Source organism: Megascapheus bottae, chromosome 17, assembly GCF_031878675.1.
Source record: "Megascapheus bottae isolate mThoBot1 chromosome 17, mThoBot2.hap1, whole genome shotgun sequence".
Lineage (NCBI taxonomy): Eukaryota > Metazoa > Chordata > Mammalia > Rodentia > Geomyidae > Megascapheus > Megascapheus bottae.
In genome coordinates this window covers 44,498,278-44,523,155 of record NC_143525.1, presented here as the reverse complement: position 1 = coordinate 44,523,155, position 24,878 = coordinate 44,498,278, and the positions used below count along the sequence as shown (strand labels likewise).

At 39.6% G+C, this 24,878-nt stretch overlaps 1 protein-coding gene across 10 annotated transcripts in view; it reads right to left on the bottom strand.

Moving 5' to 3' along the window:
- Usp32 (ubiquitin specific peptidase 32) overlaps positions 1 to 24,878 on the bottom strand; it is a 132,991-nt gene that overhangs the window by 81,078 nt on the left and 27,035 nt on the right. For 5 of the 10 annotated variants that reach the window (XM_090351180.1, XM_090351178.1, XM_090351176.1 and 2 more), the window contains 4 exons: positions 12,638 to 12,678; positions 11,457 to 11,589; positions 10,402 to 10,529; positions 3,751 to 3,856 (listed from right to left, as the gene is read on the bottom strand). In XM_090351180.1, the coding sequence (XP_090207306.1) occupies positions 3,751 to 3,856; positions 10,402 to 10,529; positions 11,457 to 11,580 (358 nt within the window). In that variant the 5' untranslated portion in view covers positions 11,581 to 11,589; positions 12,638 to 12,678. The remainder of the gene's footprint in view (positions 1 to 3,750; positions 3,857 to 10,401; positions 10,530 to 11,456; positions 11,590 to 12,637; positions 12,679 to 24,878) is intronic. The other 5 variants (XM_090351185.1, XM_090351181.1, XM_090351184.1 and 2 more) reach the window with 2 other exon arrangements.

The window sequence follows — 24,878 nt, the reverse complement described above, 5'->3', positions numbered from 1 at the left end:
GCAGGGGAGGAAAAAGTGAGGAGAGAGAGGAGGAAAGGAAAGAAAGGAAAAGAAAACAAAAGCTGGGAGTGGTGGCTCACGCCTATAATCCTAGCTACTCAGGAGGCTGAGAGCTGAGGATTGAGGTTCAAAGCCAGTCCCAGCACAAAAGAACCTGAGACTCTTATCTCCAATTAACCTCTAGAATACAGGAAGTGGGGCTTGGCTCAAGGGTAAGGTGGTAGGTAGCCTTGAACTGAATAGCTGAGGAACAATGCTCAGGCCCAGGGTTAGGGTGGCAGCCTTGAGCTGAAGAGCTCAGAGACAGTGTACAGGGTCCAGGGTCCAGGCGAATACAAGCCCCATGACTCACAACACAACAAAAACAAAGAAGTTGAGTTGAATTACATAATATATGTGCAACTGAAATCTAGTTACTGTTAAACTGGGTACTAGTGGCTCATGACTGTGATACTAGTTATTTAGAAGGCTATCTGAAGATCGTGTTTTGAAGCCATCTGGAGCAGACCAGACTATGAAACTCTTATCTTCAATTGACCAGGCAAGGTGGTACATGCCCAAAATTTAAGCACTCCAGAGGTAGAGGATCAAGGCTACATAGCAAGACTCTTATCTCAGGAAAACAAACAAAAAAATAATATCAGTAACAAATGTACATTTTATATAAGTATATTTTTCACATGTCAATTATACCTCAATAAGACTACTTTTTAAAAATAAAATTAAGGAAAACTGTCTAAAATCAGGAATGAAAGAGAAAACTCTAAAGGATTTCAAAGAAGCAGTCCAAAGGCAGTATCTTAATGTGGGTTATCATAACAAAGTATCATAAAAAGGTGGATTATAAACAGCATATATTTCCCTCTGGAGGGTATCTGGGAAGGAACTGCTTCCTGGTTTATAGACAATTATCTATCCTTGCATAACAGAGGCTATAAAAAGTTTTAAGGCTTTTTTCTTTATAAGAACACTTAATCTCATTCAAAAGGTACTTATGTTTAGCCCTTGTGACCCCATCACTTCTCAGAAGCTTTGTATCTTAATCATTACCTTGAATTTAAGATTTCAACACTGAATTTGGGGAAGAAACAAACATTTACCATAGCAGGCAAGTTACAAAAGAAATAATCCATCACCCAGTAGCCAACAATAAAAATCTAAGCAATTTTGAAGCAAGACCTTATGTTTTGTGTAACGTAAACAGCTTCCTAGACTTCTTCAGGTGATTTTACAGTGAAATTTGTGATACTTTTTTTTTTTGCGCTAGTCCTGGGGCCTGAGCAGTGTCCTTGGGCTTTCTCAAGGCTAGAGCTCTACTACTTGAACCACAGCACCACTTCCAGCTTTTTCTATGTATGTGGTACTAAGGAATCAAACATGGGTCTTCATGCATATTTTTAATACTTTATGTGATATTTTTAATACTTTAAGTAGGACCAGATTTGTCTTTGGGGCTCTCAAAGAAAAGAACAAGAGCACAGAAGTTATAATTAAATGAATTAATTTTTAAAACAAATCCATACCCTAATAAATGCAGATAAACACTGACCAACTGAAAGTATCTTCCCTTAAATGTGTAGGGAATAATTTATAGTATTTCCTTGTTTAGTAGGATTTAGAGATAACAGATAAAGCTGGTACAGACACCTATGATCTCAGCACCCGGAAGGCTGAGAGTGAAGAATATCCAGATCCAGGCTGGACTGAACTATATACCAAAATCCTGTCTCAAAAATGATTATGGAGGCCAGGAGTCTGGCCTACTGGTAGAGTACTTGCTTAGCATGCTCAATTCCTTGGTACCACATGCATAGGGGAAAAAAAGCCAGAAGTGGTACTGTGGCTCAAGTGGTAGAGCTCTAGCCTTGAGAAAGCCCAAGGACATTGCTCAGGCCCTGAGCTCAAGCCCAGGACTGGCCAAAAAAAAAGCTTTGAGATATAATTCATATTCCACAAAATTAATATTTTAAAAGTGTGTAACTTAGCCACACACCAGTGGCTCACACCAGTAATCCTACTCAGATGGCTGAGATCTGAGAATCATGCACAATTCAAAGCCAGGCAGGAAAGTCCAATTAACCACCGCAAACCAGAAATGAAGCTATATATAACCCGTGTGTATGCAACACAAGTGTCTAGTCATGAGCAAAAAGCTCAGGGAAAGCACCCAGACCCTGAATTCAAACCTTAGGCCCAGCACACACATACATACATACATACACTAAATGTACAACTTAGTGATCTTGAGTATTCATAAAGGTATATAACAATCATTACTAGTTCTTGCATTTTTATCAATCCAGAAAGAAATCTTAATATATATACATTAGTAGTCACTAACATCACTAATGGAAATTTTTCTGTCCCCAAGTCTCTGGCAGTCAGTAATCTATTATATTATGGCATTAAGCATTTGTCTAACCTAAAATTTTCATATAATTCGGATGGATTATAATTTGTACCCTATTGTGAATAGTATCAATTGCCCAGCAAAATGTTTTGAAGGCAGCAGCATGTCGTATCACTATGTAGTGCTACCATGTGGCAGCATGAATCACTACTTTATTTCCTTTTATTGTAGAGCAATATTCCATTGTATAATATTTTATTTATCCATTAATCATCAGTTCATGGAATGAGGATTATTTCTAGACTGCCATATTTTAAAAATAATTCTGAATACATTGCCTTTGTTTTGGGTATATACTTAAAGAGTGAAATTATTTTAAATAAGGTAACACCATATTTAACAGTTTGAGCAAATGCCAAATTGGTTGCTAAAGTGTAAAATAGTAGTTGCATTATTTTACATTTCCATTGGCAATATATGAAGGGTGTCTTTTTTTTTTTTGGTCAGTTGCAGGGCTGTGTGCCCCTTAGCCTCTTTGTGCTCAAGGTTAGCATGACTTGAGCCACAGTGCCACTTCTGGTTTTTGAGTGGTTGATTGGAGGTAAGAGTCTCTTGGAACTTTCCTGCCAGGGTATCTTCAAACCACAATCTCCAGATCTCAGCCTCCTGATTAGCTAGGATTACAGGCACCCAGCTGAATTTCTTCTTTTTCTTTCTTTTTTTGCCTGGTGGTACTGTGGTTTGAACTCAGGGCCCATACATTCTTGGAAGGCACTCTATTACATGAGCCAGAGCCCATCCTTTTTTTTATTTTAGTTTTTAGAGGTAGTTTTCTAGGCCAGCCTAGGATTATGATACTCCTATCTATTCTACCCACATAAGCAGGAATTACAGCTTGGCCACACCATGCCCAGTTTGATTGTTGAGATGGGGGTCTTGCTACCATTTTTTTTTAGGTCATGGGGCTTGAACAAGGTCTGGGAGCTGTCCTTGAGCTCTTCAGCTCAAGGCTATTGGCCCTAACCTTGGGCCAAGTCCCACTTCCCATTTTCCAGAGGTTAATTGGAGATAAGAGTCTCAGGTCCTTTTGTGCCCAGGCTGGTTTTGAACCTTGGTCCTCAGATCTCAGCCTCCTGAATAGCTAGGATTACAGACGTGAACCACCACGCCTGGCTCTGGCTAACTTTTTAATCATCTAGGCTGCCCACAAACCTTAATTTTCCCAAACCCCACCTCTGAAGTGGCTTGGATTTCAGGCAGATGCCACCATACCCAACCCTTCTTTCTATCAAATATTTTCTTTGGATAAATACTAATTCAAATATTTTGCCTACGAACAGATTTTGAGACAAAGTTATTTTGCAAACGTGATACTATTGTTATCTTGAGATAATACTTACATTTTGCTTTTTCTTCATCTTTGCCTCTTGTAAGGAGAACTAGTCCAACTATCAAGTTATTAAAATGTAGCCCTTTAGGTGTTCCACCAAAAGAACAATAAATCACCTAGAAGAAAATGATAACGTCAACCTTAGAAAATGTTGAGAAATTTTAAGTGCATATTACCTTTAACAAATCTTATCTTCATCTCCAGACATAACTCTGGTAAATTTTATGAAATAATGTTTTGTTTTTCCCTCTTATTCCTCTTTTGTATCATGATGGTACACTCAGTCATAAACAAAATATTCATCAATTCTAAAATTCATCTCTTACAGGTTAACATATATGAGCATTTAGTCTCTTTATTTTATTATTCTTACTTTTTTTTTTTGCCAAACCTGGGGCTTGAACTCTGGGCCTAGGCACTGTCCCTGAGCTTCTTTTGCTCAAGGATAGCACTTTACCATTTGAGCCACAGAACCACTTCAGGCTTTTTCTATTTTTATGCTACCAAAAGGAATCAAACCCAGAGCTTCATATATGCTAGGCAAGCACTCTACACTAAGCCACATTCCCAGTCCTGTTTTGTCTTTCTCTTGAGAGTCCTTACCAAAGTACAAAGTATAAAGGTCTTCATTCAATAGCTGTAATATTGTGATAAGTATTCTACACAATTATAGAACTCAACCTCAGTAGCACTTTCATATATTATTTTGACTAAGTACACTCTCTAACTGAATGTTCAGAGATAATAATAATAATAATAATAATAATGCCACAAGAAGCTGGGGGCCTGTGGCTCACACTTACAATCTTAGCTACTCAGGAGGCTGAGATCTGAGGATTCGAGGTTCAAAGCCAGCCTTGGCTTTGTGAGACTTTTATCTCCAATTAACCACCAAAAAACCGTAAGTGGCATTATAGCTCAACGTGAGATGAAAAGCACAGGGATAGCTTCCAGGCCCAGAGTTCAAGCCTCATGACCAACAAAAAAAAAAAAAAAAGCCATGACATTTCTTTTATACTCCGAAGGTACTATAGTAACTAGAAAAGCAATAACTACATACAATATCACTATGTATAAAAACAATACCAGCAATCATTATTATTTACTCATTCAACAATTCTTTGTTGAGTTGCAAATACCTGCTATGCAGTTTTTATTTGTTTGTGAAGGATAGTTATATGGCTCAGACTGGTCTTAAATTGGTGGTCCTTCTGTCCCTTCCTCTCAAATATCAGAACTACAGGTGTGCTCTCTACGACACTCAACTTATAAATATAGGATGATCAAGAGTTCAAGAAAAGTCTATGTGAAAGAACACAGCTGGTGGAGAGGGAAGAGTGTGACCAAAGACCCTCTTTGAGATTAGTACCAGTCAGATGATCAAAAGTTAAGAGCAGGCAGACATTAGAAAAAATTATGTAGTAAAAAGCTTCCACTCTATCACTTTTTTTTTTTTTTTTGCCAGTCCTGGGCTTGAGCTCAGGGCCTGAGCACTGTCCTTGGACTTTCTCAAGGCTAGAGCTCTACCACTTGAGCCACAGCACCATTTCCAGCTTTTTTCTATGTAAGTGGTACCGAGGAATCGAACCCCGGGTCTTCGTGCATGCTAGGCAAGCACTCTACCACTAGACCAAACTCCCGGCCCTCTATCACTTTTTTAAAGGTAATTTTAAATTGAAATTTGGAGCCTGTTGTTACAAGGAGGGTAACCATAGCAGCAAGACCAAAATACAGCTCAAATGCTGACTGAACTCCTCATTCAAAAGATACTTTAGCTCAGTCTCTTCTGTTCTATGCAACACACTCACCCTTCAACAACAAATCTAAATTATACAAAGCAGCATGGGGAAAATATCTCAACATACTGTCAGAGACAAAAGAAAAACAAGTTTTAAAATGGCTCAATAGTAAACTTAATAGAGTCTAAGTAGGACATTATCCAAAATGAAACACAAAGTAAAAAATATGCAGGAAATAAAGGTTGTATGGGGTGGGGGGAGAAATGAGACCTATGGAATATAGCAATGATTCAACATACATGTGGGCTGGAGGAAGGGTTCAAGCAGTAGAGCTCTTGCCTAGCATGTGCGAAGAGCTGGATTAAATCCCTCATACTTAAAAAAAATTACTTACAATTGAAATCTTATAAGAATGACTGAGAAACAGGATAAAAGAAAATATTAGGAATTTTCCAAAACTTTTATAAAAAAGTTACGAAGAAGCTCAGAGAACAGGAGTTTCCTTTACACTTGAACAAATATCAACTAGATAAATCATACTTGAACTACTCAAAAGTCAAAGATAAAATCTTTAAGGTAGCAAGAAGGATATATAAAGAAACAAAGATGGACAGCAAGTTTCTCAAAAAAAACTACATTAAACCAGAAGTCAATCAGGGGACAGATTTAAAATACTACAGAATACAAACTTAACTGAGGTCTCCATTTGGTAAAAATAACTTTCAAAAATAAAAAAATAAGAGTAATATTGGAAATGGCATGAAGAAAGGAAAGTATATAATTATTAATTTTTTTGCACTACTATGCTTGCTAAGCATGAATTCTACTAGTTGGGCCACACCTCCAGACTTTTTTGCTTTCATTATTTTTCCTTAAGTTCTCACATTTTGCCTAGGCTAGTAGACTGCAGTCTTCCTATTTATACTTTCCAAGCAGCTGGAAATGACAAGCTCTTCCCACTATCCCCAGCTTTTTGTTAATTAAGATGGGGATCTTGCTGGGGACTGGTGGCTCAAGCCTGTAATCCTAGCTACTCAAGAGGCTGAGATCTGAGGAAAACAGTTTGAAGCTAGCCAGGCAGGAAAGTCCATGAGATTCTTGTCTCCAAAAGAGAAAAACAAACACTGTGGCTCAAAGTGGTAGAAATTTTTTGCTCAAACCACAATCCGCCTGATATCAGACTTCTAAGTAGACGGTATTAAAGGAATAAGCCATGGCAACCAACTTATTTTTCTTATATTTAATTGCCCTAAAGTATAACTGGCCATACTCTTATTTTAGAGTGACAATAGAAATGTAATGTGTGTTTATAGAGTATGTAAAACAACTGCCGGGAGTTTGGCCTAGTGGTTGAGTGCTAGCCTAGCATGCATGAAAACCCAGGTTAGATTCCTTGGTACCACGTACATAGAAAAAGACAAGAGTGGTATTGTGGCTCAAGTGGTAGGGTTCTAGCCTTGAGGAAAAAAACTCAAGGACAGAGCTCAGTCCCTGAGCTCAAGCCCAGGACTGGCAAAAACCAATCAACCAACCAAACAAACAACAACAACAAAAAACCAGCAATAAAATACAATATGGAGGAAAGGAAGTAGAGTATATCTTGGTATTCTATACATTAAATAATATACGAATTCTAGTATAGTATAGGTTGAACAGTCCCAATTAAAAAGTCAGGATTAGGAGGATGTGAGAGGAGGAAAAGGGAGAAGGAGTATCAGTGTTCAAGAAGTAATGCACCCACTAACTGACAAATGTTAACTATAGCCCTTCTATAACCCCTATAACATCTCTATACTCTGAAAATAAATTTTTTTGGTGGATCATGGGCCTTGAACTCTGGACCCAGGCACTGTCTCTGAGCTCTTCAGCTCACGGCTACCACCCTATCCCTTAAACAACAGCCCCATTTCCCATTTTCTAGAGATTAACTGGAGATAAGAGTCACATAGTCTTTAGTGCCCCAGCTGGCTTTGAACCACAATCCTCAGATCTCAGCCTCCTGAGTAGTTGGGATTACAGGCATGAGCCACCATGCCTGGCATGTCAGAAACATTTTGATGGTTGGCATGATACCTCAAGTGGAAAATTCCACACCTGACCTTGTGATAAGTAACAGTCAAAACGCACTGCAAAAAAATACTGTACAAAACTGCCTTCAGACTATGTATAAGGTATAATACAACAGTTTTGTATTTAGCTTCTGATCTCATCCACAAGACACTTTTAGTTTGTTTACTTTTTTTTTTTTCAGATAGGGTATCTAGCTTTCTGTCCAAGCCAACCTCTGATTGCTACTTTCAAAGTAGCTGGGATTATAATCATGTGTCACCATGTCTAGCTCCACTATTTCTTTTGGGGCTTGGCTCCATGGTAGAGCGGTAGCCTTCCACTAAAGAGCTCAGGGACAGTGCCCAGGTCTAGTTCAAGCCCCAAGACACACACACACACACACACACACACACACACACACACACACACACGCACGCACGCACAAAAGACAGACAGACTAGGTATTGAAACTAGTAGTAAGGCAAAAATATTTTAAAATATATTTTAGGGCCTGGAGCATAGCCTAATGGCAGAGTGCTCATCTAGCATGCACAAGCCATGAGTTTGATTCACATATACCGAAAAAGCCAGAAGTGGTACTGTGGCTCAAGTGACAGAGCACTCGCCTTTAGCAAAAAAAAGTATCCAAGGACAGTGCCCAGGCCTTGAGTTCAAATCACAGAACTGGCACAAACACACACACAGGAGATAGGAGATACATATGTATGTATATATACATATATATGTATACATATATATATCCTAAGATTCTTTTGTGGTATATTTACTCATATACTAATAATATATTTGCTTTACATTTCTTTTTTATCAAAATTTTTACTAAGAGAGAAGCAAACTCACATATAGCTATAAAAAAGAATATAGGAAGGCTACACACTGGTTATCTCACACCTGGAATCCTAACTACTCAAGAGGCTTAAATCTGAAGATTTGAAGATCTTGGTTCAAAGCCAGTTTAGACAGCAGACAAATCCAAAAAGCTCTTATCTCTGACTACAACAAAAAGCAGAAGTGGAATTATGGTTCAAGTGGTAAAACACCAGTCTTAAGAAGAAAAAGCTAAGCAAGAACAAGACCGAAACTAAATTGAAGTCCTAGTAAGGGCATTTTACTGGTGCCAGTAGGTCACACCTGTAATCCTACCTGCTCAGGAGGCTGAGATAAGAGGATCACAGTTCGAAACCAGCCAGAGCAGGAAAGTCTGTGAGGCTCTTGCCTCTAATAATTTCAGAGAAAGCAGGAAGTGGCACTTTTGCTCAAGTGAGAGAGTGCTAACCTCAAGCAACAGAAGTTTGGAGATGGTGTCCAGATTCTGAGTTCAAGCCCCAGGACCCAAGGGAGAGGAAAAAAAAAAACATCAAAAGGAGAAGAGATGGAGACCTTCTGGCACACTGGAAGGACAGTATATATACAAAATCCTGACCAAAACTCATTCTAATTCAAATACATACTGAAATTCCTAAGGCTAACATATTGGGCAAATAACCATGTTGCATTTTTATGAGCTGCTTAAAGATTTGAAAAGCAGGGGCTGGGAATGTGGCTCAGTGGTAGAGTGCTTGCCTAGCATGCATGAAGCCCTGGGTTGGATTCTTCAATCCCACATAAACAGGAAAAAGCTGAAAGTGGTGCTGTGGCTCAAGTGGTAGAGTGCTAGCCTTGAGCACAGAGAGACTCAGGGACAGAGCCCAGGCCCTGAGTTCAAGCCCTAGGATTGGCAAAAAAAAGATTTCAAAAACAATCAATAATAAAAAGATTTAAAAAATCAAAACGTTTAGTGTGAGTTATTTAAAAAATCAAAACGTTTAGTGTGAGTTAGGCTTCATATTCTTCTTTCTTCATAACTACAAAGACTTGTAGGTTATTTTAAAGGCTGCTTTTGGGGTAAGGTTTGATTTTGCTGTATAATCAGTCTGACTTATTTAGTTCCACGAGGTTACAGAGAGGACAGGATGAACGAGCTCTGGATAGGTCAGAGCTCAAGTAACTCAATTTGTTTTCACAGACCCACTGACCTTCAAGGGATCAGACAAATGTGCCAGTGCCTCCTAATTTTACATTTGAAAACTAAGAAAATGTAGCTGTTCTATGGTATTTAGAATCAAAATCATTGACTAAATTCTTCCTTCCACTCAAAAGTGATTTAGCAATTTAACATTATATCTACATAGCCATTTTATAATATTTGCACATTTCTCTCTCACTGTACTCCTGAAATGTAACCACCAAAAAAAAGCCAGAAATGCAGCTGTGGTGACTCAAGTGGTAGAATGCTAGCCTTGAGTAAAAGTAAAAGAGCTCAGGCCCTGAGTTCAAGCCCTAGGACCAGCACCACAAAAAAAAAAATAATAATAATAATTAATCAATCAATCAATCAATCAAAATTAGTAACTGTTGTTAACCTACTTAGCAGGAAAAAAATAAATGTAAGGAACTTTAAAATTGGGAAGAACAAGCAATCCCTCTAGAACTAATTTTTTTTTTTTTTGGTAGGTCATGGGGCTTGAACTTGACCTGGTGCTATCCCTGAGCTCTGCAGCTCAAGGTTACCACCCTACCCTTGAGTCAAGCCCCACTTCCCATTTTCTACAGGTTAAATGGAGATGAGTCTCAGATTCTTTTGTGCTCGGGCTGGCTTTGAACCTTGGTCCTCAGATCTCAGTCTCCTGAGTGGCTAGGATTGCAGGCGTGAGCCACTGCACCTGGCTCACAACTAAAACATTTTAAATAAAATGTAAAAAGTAGCACAAAAACAGATTAAAAGTACTTTGAAAAATCATCTTTAAACTTTGAAAAGAGAATTCAGGCCCCTAAATAGTATTCTGGGGAAAAACCTGGAACATCAAGATTACCTCGGCAACCTTTGGAGGCACGCCATCCCCAAGTACTTCCCTGATGAAGCAGTTCTGGCCCATGTAACACGAGAGTCCACAGGTCCTCTTGAAGGCATCTTTAAGTCGCTTCAGCTCTACATCTGTAACTACAATTCAAAAATAGAAGACGGATAAGAAACCAGAAAAGAAGCCTCACAAAATTCAGTTTCTAAAGGAGCAGGGTGTGGTAGGAGTGAGACATGGTGATACATGCCTATAATCCCAGCACATTGGAAGCTGACGCAGGAGGTTAGCAGGTAAGCCTAAGTAAGCTCCATAGCAAGGTGCAAGTCAGTTTGGATTACAAATAATAAAAAAAAAAACAACAACCCCTACAGAGAAGTAAAACATATCTCAACGATAGTCTTATTCTAACATGCTAAATCTACTCTAGAAAATAAGTCTTTTTCAAAAGACAAAACTTTTAAAAATGCATACAAATTTTAGGCAGGAGCAAAAAAGAAGTAACAAAACATTTCAAAATGACAGGTAGGCTAAACAGCATCTGATTCAAGCATCACTGCTTTCAGCAACAATATGCTAATTTTCTTTTTGATTAAAAAAAAGGTATCATTTTAGACACCCAATATCCAAATCAAACAAAAATTATCCTTTGTCATGTGAGACTTTTTTTCTCTTTATAGAATGTCTAAAAAGAGACAGAAATGAATACCCTTCAATATTTAGTAAAACTGTCACAATGGAGGCACAGAAATGGTTTTCTTGACCCAGGCTAGAGAAAACAGAGACTTCTGTTAGGATGAAGAGAAAGATTATAGCAAGTTTCAAAGACTAACCCAAGTAAAAGTGATACCTGGTGGAGATAACAGTTTGTTTCAAGTACAATAAAGCCATACACTGTACACTATGCTAGCAAAATAAGACAAAAGGTAGAAGACCAAGTCACAATGACTCTGTTCTATAAGGAAAGGATAAATTAATGATAATTGAGACATAAACTCTAAACAGATTGGAAACACACCAGATAAAATTAAATCAGTTCACTCTAAAATTATATAGAAGAGAGAACAAACCTGGAAGCAAAATGTAGACTGCTACTATAAGAAGAAAAGGAGCTAAATCTGGAAGCCAGCCAAAAGGAAAAGTCAGCAGAACTTGATGCTTGACTGAGATAGAGCAGTACAGAACAATGTCCATACTTCTATCCTAGAAAATTCAAAGGATGGTGTTATCATCTACACAGACACATGAGAGAGAGAGACAGAGGGGTTGGAGGGGAGGGGAGGGGAGGAAAAGAGAGGAAAGGGGAGAATACAAAGAGAGGAGGAAAGGAAAAAGGAAAGGCAGAAAGAAAAAGACAATTAACTCTATTAAGGACCTATTCAATATGGGAATTTTAGGGAGATATATTGTTTTTCTTAATTTTTAAGTACGAAACATAGAAGTTTGATGAGAGTTATCATTACAAAGGTGCTAATTAAAACCATGAGTAAGTATAGCGAAACCTACTAAAGACCATTTTAAAAGGGGGTGGAAGGAGGAAGGGATAGTTAAGAAAAAAGTAATAGATGGGCTGGGAGTTTGGCCTAGTGTAGAATGTTTGCCTAGTATGCATGAAGACCTGGGTTTGATTCCTCTGAACCACATGCATAGAAAAACCAGAAGTAATGCTGTGTGTGGCTCAAGTGGTAGAGCTATAGCCCTGAGAAAGCCCAAAGGTGGTGCTCAGACCCTGAGTTCAAACCCTGGGACTGGCCAAAAAAAAAAAGGAATAGAAGGGTTAAATTTAACCAGAGTACATGTATGGAAATGCCACAAAGAAAGCCCTTTGTACAAGTAATGTATGCTATAATTAATGAAAAACAAATTGTGGATAAAAAAAAGAGAAAAAAGAAATGAAATTGTTAAGAATAGTCAGAAGGCTATAAAAGAAACAGAAAAACAGAGTAAAGAAAAACACTGATTAACAGTCTCGAATAACACAGAATACAGAAAGAATCAGCAATGAAATGCCTGGCACATAAAATTAACATGAGGGACAAGGATTTTTTAAAACCTAGTAAGTAGTTAAAAGTATGATTACTAGTGGCTGTAACTCATTAAAATTGCATTTAGAATATTAACATCAATATACTAATTTCATAATATTTTTTAGAACGTGAAAATGAAAAACAGGATAAAGTTCATCTCATAAACTGCAATAATTAAAGATAACTTTAGCTACTGGAATATCTAGTTCTTCAAGATAGCTAACCTGTATTGATGGCTTTAGTAACAAATTAGGTTGCTTCTGATCTACAGGAGAATAGAAAATCAGTCATTAGAATATGGCAATCCTCTCCACTGTTTGTTACACATTATCTGAAACAACATTATTTTAAGTAGCATCCTAGGGCTGGGAATATAACTCTGTGATAGGCTGGCCTAGTATGCTCAGAGCCCCCCAGGTTCAATTCTCAGTATTAGGCTAAGGGGGACAATACACTGATGACGACTAGAATTATCATTTTACTCATTTGTAAATGCTTTTTTTTTCAGTCTTGGTGTTTAAACTCAGGGCCCCAAGGCTTACTTGGCAGGTACTCTCCTGCTAAACCATGCCTCCAGCCCATTTTTACACAAATTGAGATTGAATTTGGGGGTAAGTTGCTTTATGTTTGTATTTTTTAGTGTCTTTAGTTTTACAGAGGGGTTTCCATCCAACCTGTCAATTCGTGAGTGCAATGTATGCTGATCAGTGCCACCCCTTCCAGCCTTTTCTCCAGCACAATTCCACCCATCCCCCATTGCCTACTTCCATTTTTACATGTGTACATTGTAATATTATGACTGCACTTGCTCACAATTCCTTTCTCCAATTATCCAATCCCTCTCCCCTTAAACCTCACTTTCCTAAAAACATGTTTCAACTTCCTGATATTCATTTTGTGAGTTAAGCTATACTTTTTTTTAATAATTTGCACCCCTGCATATACCATATTTTAGCCAGACTGTGTGACTGTGTATATATGTGTGGCCCTGAATATGTTTTCAAATGATTATATTTTAGATTTTATTTCTACATGAGAGAAAATGTGCCCTTTAGTCTCTTTGTGCTTGATTTAACAATTTATCTAGGTCCATCCATTTTCCTGGAAATGATATACACACAAACACATACTCATACAGAGTCACATCACATTTTCTTGGTTCATTCATCTATTGTAAAGAAATCTGAGCTGTTTCCACAACTTACATTGAGTAGTGCAGCAATAAACACGAGTATCTAAGTATCTTTGTTGTATCCTCCCTTATAATCTTTTGGATAAATGCCCTGGAACAGCAGTATCATTGGATCATAGGGTAGTTCTATTTTTAGTATTAGTTTTGTGTGCAGGTCCTGAGGCTTGAACTCAGGGACTAGGTGCTGTTCCTGAGCTTCTGTTGCTTATGGATAGCATTCTACCACTTGAGCCACATCTCTCCTTCTGGCTTTGTTTTTTGTAGTTTACTGGAGTTAAGAGTCTGATGGACTATCCTGCCCAGGCTAGGATTACAGGCATCAGCCACTGTACCCAGCTATTTTTAGTTTTTTGAGGTATCTTCAAATTATCCTCCATAGTGGCATAGTACTCACACTATATTTCCACTAACAGTGGAAGAGGATACCTCCACACACACAATGCACACAAACACAAAAACACATGCTCACAAGTACTTGTTGCTCAAATTTCTCTTCCTAGTCCTGGGGCTTGAACTCATGGCCTGGGCACTATTCTTTGGCTTTCTCAAGGTTAGCGCCCTAACACTTGTGCCACAGTACCATTTCTGCCTTTTTCTGTGTATGTGGTACTAAGGAATCAAACCTAGAGCTTTGTGCATGCTATACAGGCACTCTAACACTAGGCCACATTCCTGGCCCCTGTTGCTCATATTCCTGATGATGGTCAATCTTACTGGACTAAGAGATTTCTTTAGAAAAGTGTCTATTTAGTTCCTTTGACCACTTATTAGATTATTGATTCTCTGGAGGCTTTTGTCTGGCTCCTTGTATATTTGAGTTATTAAGCCCATGCCAAGCATATAGCTGGCAAAGATCTCCCACTCTGTAGACTATCTTTTTAGCTTAGGAACTACATTCTTCAATGTGCAGAAGCTTTTTAACTTAATTAAATCCTGTCAATTTTATTTGCTGACCCCCTAGAAGATTCTACTTAGGAAGTTCTGCCAATGCCAGTAAGTTCTGCTTCCCGTACTCTTTTCCTGTAGCAGTTTCAACGTTTCAGGTCTTGAGGTCTCTGATCCATTTTGAGTTGGTATCTCCTGCATATGGATGTCCAGTTTCTACCAGACCAGTTTCTGAAGAAGCTATCTTTTTACAAACATATATTTTTTGTTTTCCTTGTCAAATATCAAATGGCAATAAATCTGCGTTTATTTTGGGGTCTTCTAGTCTGTTCCATTGATTTTCAGGTCTGTTTTTATGCCAGTACTAAGCTGTTTTTTGTTACTATGGCTCTGCAGTGAAGTTTGAAGTCTAGAGCAGTTAGCATTACTCTCCAGCCCCTCATTAGAGGACTGCTTGGGCTATTGGGAGTTTCTGTAATTCTATATGAAATTTTGGATTATTCTTTCTCTGAAGAATGACATTGGAATTGTGATCAGTGCACTGAATTTGCAGATCACCTTTGTCAATGCCAATTCATAAACCTCTTCCCAATCTCTTCAATTTCTTCCTCTCTCTCTCTCTCTCTCTGTGTGTGTGTGTGTGTGTGTCTCTCTCTTAATTCTAGGCACTGAACTGAGGGCCTCACACTTATTAAGCAGCCCCTTCATCACTGGAACCACACCTTTAGCCTTTCAATTTCTTTCTTCAAAGTTTTATAGTTCTAATTGTAGAGCTCTTTCATTTCCTTGGTTATGTTTATTTATATATTCACTGAGGCTACTGAAAACAAAGTTCTTTTCCTAATGCCCTTCTGTTCTTGTTGGTTAAAAAAAAAGGGGGGGGTTGATCTTATATTCTCCCACTTTGCCAAAAGTATTATCGGCTCTAGGAGCTTGTGGGTGGAGTTTCTAGGGTTCTTTAAATAGAGGATCATATTATGTGCAAACAGTGTTGGTTGGCTTCTTTCCTTCACTATCTAGACCTTCCCATATCTTTCTCTTGCCTTATGGAGAGATCCCTTTATTAATACAAAGTGGCCTTTATCTCTTTTGAGCGCATTATTATTGAGTGTTCAAATAGAGGAGTATAAAGTCGTTTCTGTCATCTTCCCACTAGCTTTGGTTTTGTATCTTCCTGGTCCTCCAGTTATCTACTCTTCTGACAAGGTGTCGTCTCCACTTTTTTAGAAGAGTATTTGCGGCTACTAGGTTTTTGTTTTTGTTTTTTTGGTTTTTTTCACTGCTTAAAATACATCATTCCAAATCTTCCTTACTTTTATGGTTTCTGCTGAGACATTTGCTACTCTGACAGGTTTTCAAACATATATGATCTGTCTTCTCTCTTACAGAAGAAGCAAGTGTTCCTTCTTTGTGCTGTGTACTTCAAGTTTTTGTTTTTTGTTTGTTTGATCAGTCATGGAGCTTGAACTCAGGGCCTAGATGCTGTCCCTGGGCTCTTTTGTTCAAGGATGGCATGCTACCACTTGGAGCCACAGCTCTACTTCCAGTTTTGGACTTTCCTGCCCAGGCTGGCTTTGAACCATGATCCTCAGATCTCAACCTCCTGAGTAGCTAATATTACAGATGTGAGCCATCAGTGCCCAGCCTAGCTTGAGAGGTTCTTTTCTGCTTTGGTCTTCTGGGTGTCCTAACTGCCTCTTGTACTTAGATGAACTTCACCTTTTCAATATTTAGGAAGTTTGCTGCTATTATTCTGTTAAACGCATTTTCTATGCCTTTAACTACTCAAGTATGAGGTCTGTTCTGTGGTGCAGAGCAGCACAATTTGTTTCCTGCTTCTTTGGCAACCTTAGGAAATGGCTGCTACATTCATCTCACTCTGAGCCTCTGGGTCTACACTGGCTTTTTCTTTTTTGGTCAGTCGTGGGGATTGAACTGGGCGCTGTCCCCGAGCTCTTCGGTTCAAAGCTACGGCCCTACCCGTTGAACCACACACCACTTCTGATTTTCTAGTCATTAACTGGAGATAAAGTCTCACAGACTTTACTTTAGTGCCCAGGATTGGCTCTGAACAGCTATCCTCAGATCTCAGCCTCCTGAATAGCTAGGATTACAGGCGTGAGCCATCACACCTGGCTCCTCTTTTTTTTTTTTTTTTTGTTGGTCATGGGGCTTAACTCTGGGCCTAGTCGCTGTCCCTGAACAAGTGGTAGCAAGTGGTAGGCTATAGCTCTACCACTTGAGCTACATACAGTGCCACTTCTAGTTTTCGGGTAGTTAGTTGGAGATAAGAGTCTCATGAACTTTTTTTACCCAGGCTGGCCTTGAACCATGATCCTCAGATCTCAGCCTCCCGAGTAGCTAGGATGACAGGCATGAGCCACCAGTAACCAACTTGTGCTGGCCTTTTCTAAACCTCCAGACCCAATCTTACAATCTTCTCCATTTTGTTCTCCGTTTTGTTCTCCATTTTCCACTGTATCAGATATATGGGTCCCATGAAGAGACTAAATAGAGAGACAGAGGAAAGAGGGAGGGAAGCAAGGAGGGAAGGAAGAAGAGAAGGTGGGAAGGAGAGGGAGAGAGATGAGGCACAGAGAAAGAAAGAGATACCCTCTGCAGTGGTCCCAGGATCATAAAGTTGACAGAATTTAGAATAAATCTTAAAACACTAAGCAGTTACCACAAAGAGGGTCTCACCTTCTGCCTTAGACACTTCTCAACTCTAATCCAATCTATCTTGTGTTTCTTTTCATAGCTAGGATGACAGGCTCATGACACCTTTCCCAATTTCTTCCATTGAAACACATGGAAATTTTTGTGTCTCACAAAACCATTTTTTTGGGGGGTGGCAGGGAGAGGAACCAGTAATGAGACTTTACCTCAAGGCCTCATGCTGTGCACAGCGTCTGCACTCGAGGCTGGTGCTCTATATTACTTCTGGCTTGTTAGTTAATTAGAAATAAAAGTCTCTCATATTTGTCATTCTAGGCTGGTTTTAAACCTCAACCCTCAGGTCTTAGCCTCCTGACTAGCCAGAAGCATAGTTATGGGCCATCAGTGCCCAGTATAGTTTTTTTAACCTAGCCCTAAAATCTTGCTCTTAAAGTATCAGCCTCCCACAGAGCTGAGATGACCAATATGGGCCATCATAGCCAGCTACTGGTTAAGGAAAACGTCTCAAATGTCCAACACAGCCTCAAACTCATGCCTGATCCTAGCTGCCAAGTAGCTAGGATTATAGGCATAAGCCACTGCTGCCTGGTCAGAAGTTTTTTTTAAGTATTCATAAAACAATATCCATCAACAGAAGAGACTGAAGGTGGTACTGTACTCAAAATATCTACATGGCAGATACATGCCTATAATTTCCTGGTACTTGGGAGGCAGGCAGGAGGATTATAAATTCAAGGCCAGCCTTGAATTAACATGAATAATAGTTCCAAGCACCAGTGATGCTACTCAGAAGGCTGAGATCTGAGGACTGAAGCTAGCCCAGGCAGCTAAGTCCATGAAATTCTTATTTCTGACTAACCTTCAAAAAGCCAGCAGTGGAGCTGTGGCTCAAGTGGTAGAGCGCCAGCCTTGAGCAAAAGAATTAAGGACAGCATCCAGGTCCTTAGTTCAAGCTCTGATACTAGCAGACACACACACAAAAAGGCACATAATAAAATATTACTGATGGAATAATATATCACATTTGGGAGTACTATAAAGAAACAAAGCTGACAATAACTCAGTAGCTGCTGAAGCTAGAGAATAAATACATAGTCATTAAACTCTTCTCTATATAAGTTTGAAATTTTCCATAATAAATTCTATTTTAATTTTTGGGCTTAAACTCAGAACTCTCGAGCCTTCCCTTGGCTTTTTTACTCAAGGTTAGCACTTAAGCTACACCTCCAGTTTCTCATAACAATCAATTTAAGAAAAGATATCCCAGCCAGGCATGATAGAACATATATGTAATTCCAGCATTCAAAGGCAAAGGTTCCTTAGGAGCCACACTGAGCTACATAGCCAGTACAAGGCTAGCCTGTACCCTGTACTGTGACCCTATCTCAAAAAGCAAACAAGGGCTAAGAGTTTGGCCTAGTGGTAGAGTGCTTGCCTAGCATGCATGAAGACCTGGGTTCTATTCCTCAGTACCACATACATAGAGAAACGCCAGAAGTGGTGCTGAGGCTCAAGTGGTGAAGCTCTAGCCTTGAGAAAGTCCAAGAACAGTGCTCAGGCTCTGAGCTCAAGCCCAGGACTGGCAAAAAAAAAAAAAAAAAAAAAAGCAAGCAAGCAAGCAAATTATATCCCTAAATAACTTCAGCATATAATTTCTTTCTTTCTTTTTCTTTGCCAGTCATGGGGCTTGAATTCAGGGACTGAGCACTGTCCCTGAGCTTTCTCATGGCTAGAGCTCTACCACTTGAGCCACAGCACCACTTCCAGCTTTTTCTATGTATGTGGTGCCAAGGAATGCTAAGCAAGCATTCTCCACTAGGCCAAACTCCCAGCCCCAGCATACAATTTCTATACATACATGTTAAAGAGCATTTAACAATTCTGTTGAGTTTAAGAAGTACTACTAGGAACAAGAACATGGGAAACTAAGCACATGAAAGAAAAGGAAGTGAGTTAACTATTACCTTCATGGGAAAAGAAATTAAAAGACAGAAATGTAAATATAGCTCCCTATTTGGTAAGAAATACAAAAAAATTATACTTGGTATTGATTTAATCAAGTATGTCAAGACAATTTTATAGGAAAAGGATAGTCTTTTTAATAAATGATACTAAAAATGTATAACCATATGCCAATAGGAAATAACTCTACTACAACCTCATATCATATATAAAAATTACCTAAAAATAATTCATAAATCAGTATGACCAAAACCATACAAATTCCACAACTTGGCATTTACCCAGTCATCCAGAAACAAGGACATTGCACCACTATTTACCATAGCAAAGATATGGAACCAACCCAGATGCTCCTCAGTTGATGATTGGATCAACAAGATGTGTTATTTATGTACAATGGAATTCTATGCTGCCATTAGAAAGAATGACATCGCCCCATTTGTAAGGAAATGGAAAGACTTAGGAAAAAAATCATACTAAGTGAATTACACAGACTCAAAGGAACATAGGCTCAGTGGTTTCCCTAATTTGTATTAGTATAAACCTTGGACTCTCCTAGCAGAGGTTTACAATAGGGCAAAATCTGGATACACAAGGCCATATAGGATGAGGCTAAATGAAAGGACCTCCATATAATGTATAACTGTTGTTCTTAATGTACTATGTTATTTCTCATCTCTTTTGCTGCCCTTTGGTTATCTCATATTGTTACAGTATCATACTTAGTTATCTGATATAATGTATATATGTTTATTTATTTGAAATAGGACAGGGAAGGGAGGGAAAACAAGATGAGGGGAGGGAGTGGGGGAGGAAAATAGGAACAAAAACATGAGAAAGAGTAGTAATGTTTGTGAAGTAATGCACCTTCTATCTGGTGACTATAATGTAACCCTTCTATTAATTACAATAAATATATATATATATATAATTTTTTTTTTTTGCCAGTCCTGGGCTTGAGCTCAGGGCCTGAGCACTGTCCTTGGACTTTCTCAAGGCTACAGCTCTACCACTTGAGCCTCAGCACCACTTCTGGCTTTTTTCTATGTATGTGGTACCGAGGAATCGAACCTGGGTCTTCATGCATGCTAGGCAGGCACTTTAACCACTAGGCCAAACTCCTGGCCCCTAAAAATATATTTTAAAAAAATCTTTGGGCTGGGTGCAGTGGTTCACACCTGTAATCCTAGCTACTCAGGAGGCTGAGATTTGAGGATCAAGATTCAAAGCCAGCCCAGGCACAAAAGGACCTGAGACTCTTATGTCCAATTAACCTCTAGAAAACAGAAGTGGGACTTGGCTTAAGGGTAGGGCGGTAGCCTTGAGCTGAAGAGCTCAGGGACAATGCCCAGGCCCAGGGGTAGGGTGGGCTGTAGCCTTGAGTTGAAGAGCTCAGGGACAGGGTCCAGGCTAAGTTCAAGCTCCATGACCCACCAAAAAAAAATCTTTGGGAATCTCACTAGGCTATACTTTGTTAAATCATGAAAAGCACAACTATGGAAGAAAAATGTAGAAAGTGGATTTCATAAAAATTAAATGTTTTTTCTTCCAAAGTAACTTTTGGAAGTGACTTATGCATGGTTTAGCTGCTACTAGGCATTTGCTGCAATCTGGGAATGAGAAAAACAGGAATATAATTTTTCTAAAAAAAATCTTATTTTGGGAAGTGTTGGGAACTAATTTTTTTTTTAAATACGTAGTCTCAATATGGCATACCAGCTGCAGATACCAAGCTGTGGGCAAATGTTTAAGGGTACAAGTAAAACATACATATACCCAAATCCAGACACACTGCCACTTACTAGATATAAGAACATGGTATCACTTATAGTCATGCTATGAGGACATGAGCAAGCTAGTATCTCTATGTTTTGCATTCATCACCCCTAAAAATGGAGAGATACAATGTATTTCCTGACACTGTTAGAAGGATGTGTGTGTGTGTGTGTGTGAGAGAGAGAGAGAGAGAGAGAGAGAGAGAGAGAGAGAGAGAGAGAGAGAGAGAGAGAGAGAGACACGAGGACACAAACTCAGGTCCTTGAGCATATTAGGTTGGTACTCCACCACTTGAGTCATACCTCCAGTTTCTTATTATAAGGATTTAATGAGATACTATATAATAAAAGATTTTTAAAAGACTAGAGAAGAGGGCCAGGAGTTTGGCCTAGTGGTAGAGTGCCTGCCTAGCATGCACGAAGACCCAGGTTCGATTCCTCGGTACCACATACATAGAAAAAAGCCAGAAGTGGTGCTGTGGCTCAAGTGGCAGAGTGCTAGCCTTGAGAAAAGCCCAAGAACAGTGCTCAGGCCCTGAGCTCAAGCCCAGGACTGGAAAAAAAAAAGAGTAGAGAAGAGTAGAAGGTTTGCCTTTTTACATATAATTTAGGAGGAAAGCTATGAAAATGAAGGTGAGGGAAAGGAAATACAATGAAAACGCCCAAATCAAACAAGCCTAACAGATTTTTCTGCTTTTGTCTTTTCCTCCTTTCTTGTAGACTAATATTTCCAACACAGTCAACCCAATTAAGCTATCACTTAACATTAGGGAGGTGGGAGCCGGGGGGCGGGGGTTGGGGGAGAGAAACCTAGGTACCGATGGCCCATGGCTCATGCCTATAATCCCAGCTCTCAGAGAGGCTAAGATCTGAGGAGCACAGACAAAGCCAGCCAGGGAGGAAAAGCAATCAGATTCTTTTTTTTTTTCCTTTCCTTTTTTTAAGAGTTACAGCTAGATCTTTTTACTATTTTTTTTGTCAGTCCTGGGGATTGAACTCAGGACCTGGGCATTGTCCTTGGATACTTTTTGCTCAAGGCTAGCCCTCTGCCACTTGAATGCCACTTCCAGCTTTTTCTGGGTGTATGTTGTACCAAGGAATCAAACCCAAAGGTTCATGCATGCTAGGCAAGAACTCTACCACTAGGCTACACTCCCAGCCCCACAGCTAGATCTTTATGTCAAAGACTGATCTAGTCTGTCAAATTAGCATTTTCCACCAATTCAGGGACCAGAAACTTTCACAGGCATCACAATCTTTTGCTTAGATGAGGCCTTTGGACCATGAGATTCTTATATCCAATTAACCACCAGAAAATTGGAAGTGGAGCTGTGGTTCAAATTGGTAGGAGCACTAGCCTAGAGCAAAAGAGTTCAGGGACAGTGCCCAGGCCCTGAGTTCAAGCCCCACAAGTAAGAGAGAGAGAAGGGGAGGGAGACAGACACAGAGAAAGAGAAGAGGGGAGACTAAAGGGATAAAATAAACAAAAAAGAAATATCAAGAAATGAACTATGATTTGCTGTAGAGAATATACCCAAAAGTCACTGTATTAGCGCATGAATGTCTTAAAAGACAGTTGTCATAACATTATAAATATTTACAAACATCTTAAAGGATCTAAAAAGAATTCCATAAAATTACAAACAAAATGAAATCTCCCTTGATAAAATGAATTTTACTGGCTAGAAGGCAAGGCTCTGTAGTATAGTACCTCACCTAACAAACAAAAGCTCTGGGTTCAATCATCAACACATCCCATAAAATTGTTATAAGCCATCAATACTACATGAATAGAAGTAAGCCAGAACCAAGTGTCAGTGGCTCATCCCTATAATACTAGCTAGTCAGGAGGCTGAGATCTGAGGATCACAGTTCAAACCCAACCAAGCAGAAAAGTCCATGAGACTCTTATCTCCAATAAACTACTTGGAAGAAAAACAAGATGGAAGTAGCACTGTGGCTCAAGTGGTAGAATGCTAGCCTTAGCCACAAAGAGGCTCAGGGACAGTGCCCAGGCCCTGAATTCAAGCCTCAGGACCAGCTAAAAAGAAGCAAGCCAGGGATCTTTTGGTCGGCAAAGATCAAAGTTCTGGCTGTGTGAATAGCTCAGTGATAGAGCATCTGCTTCATGTGCACCAAGCCCCAGTTCAATCTCTCGCAGCAGGGAGAATAAAAAGATCAAAGATTCATTCTGGTAATTCTGCAGCATTCACTGGCTACAATTTAATCTGGAGCTAGTATTTACTCAAAGTATAAGTATATTCACCTCTTACATTTACTGTGTTTATCTACAAAGGCTCCTAATTTATCATAATTAAAATAAAATTCAATATATACACATCTTACTAAGGTTACTTTAAGACTGAAGATACTGTAGCAGCTATAAGCAAGAAAGCCAAGAGAAAGCAAAAGCCCTTAAGTTCAAGTCCCAGTATCAGCACACACAATAAAATAAAATAAAAATTAGATACCGGTGGCTCACACCTTTAATTCCAGCTACTCCTGAAGCTGGAATCTGAGGTCTCAGCTCAAAGCCAGCCTAGGCAGGAAAATCCATGAGAATCCTATGTCCAACTAACCAGCGAAAAGCTGGAAGTGGAATTGTAGCTCAAACGGTAAGAGCATTAAGTCTTGTGTGGAACAGACCTCAGACTGTAAGTTGAAGTCTCAGTACCAGCACATACATGCACACACACATGGAAGGAAGGAAGGAAGGAAGGAAGGAAGGAAGGAAGGAAGGAAGGAAGGAAGGAAGGAAGGAAGAAGGAAGGAAGGGAAAGGAAGGGAAAGGAAGGGAAAGGAAAGGGAAGGAAAGGGAAGGAAAGGGAAGGAAAGGGAAGGAAGGGAAGGAAGGGAAGGAAGGGAAGGAAGGGAGGGAGGGAGGGAAGGAAAGGGAAGGAAGGGAAGGAAGGGAAGGAAGGGAAGGAAGGAAGGGAGGGAGGGAAGGAAGGAAGGAAGGAAGGAAGGAAGGAAGGAAGGAAGGAAGGAAGGAAGGGGAAGGGAAGGGAAGGGAAGGGAAGGGAAGGGAAGGGAAGGGAAGGGAAGGGAAGGGAAGGGAGGGAGGGAGGGAGGGAGGGAGGGAGGGAGGGAGGGAGGGAGGGAGGGAAGGAAAGGAAGGAAGGAAGGAAGGAAGGAAGGAAGGAAGGAAGGAAGGAAGGAAGGACACAGTTAGACAGACAGACTGAAGGACTGAATGGGACTCCAGAGATTAAATAGAAGGCTGTAAGTACACAAATAATCAGCATTGGTAAAAAGCACCTACATAAATACAAAAAGACAATGTGAATTTCTTTGTAAGCCTAGATTCCATCATCATCCTCATCTTCATTCTCATCCTCATTTTTGGTCCTGGGGTTTGAACTCAGGACTTACACTGCTAAGCAGGCACTTTCACTGCAGCCATTCTACCAGCTCTTTTTGTATTGGTTATTTCCGAGATAAGATTTCACTTTATGTTCAGGCTAGCCCAGACTACAGATTTCGTCTTTATACTTTTTTGTACTTTCTTGTTGCTGGAATGGATGACAAACACCTGCCTGTGATTCTCTATTGGCTTAGGAAGACAGGTGCACACCACACCCAGCCAGTGGTTGAGCCAGACTCTATACACTTTTATGCCTGGGCAGGCCTCAAATCAGGATACCTCCATCTCCTCTACCTTCCACATCATTATGATTACAGGCTGTAGCCATTATCTCTGGCTCTCCTAACTACTATTTTGTGTGTGCCTGTGTGTATGTATGTGTGTACTTGTGCTATGCCTCAGTACTAGAGCTTGAAGCTGGCCTCCACTAAGGATTGGATTCAGTGTCTCAGCTCTCACTTGACTTCTTTTCTTTTTTTGATGACCCTAGGACTTGAACTCAAGGCCTAGGCTCTGTCCTTAGTTTTTTGTTTTGTTTTGTTTTTGCCAGTCGTGGGCTTGATCTCAGGGCCTGACCACTGTCCTTGGACTTTCCTCAAGGCTAGAGCTCT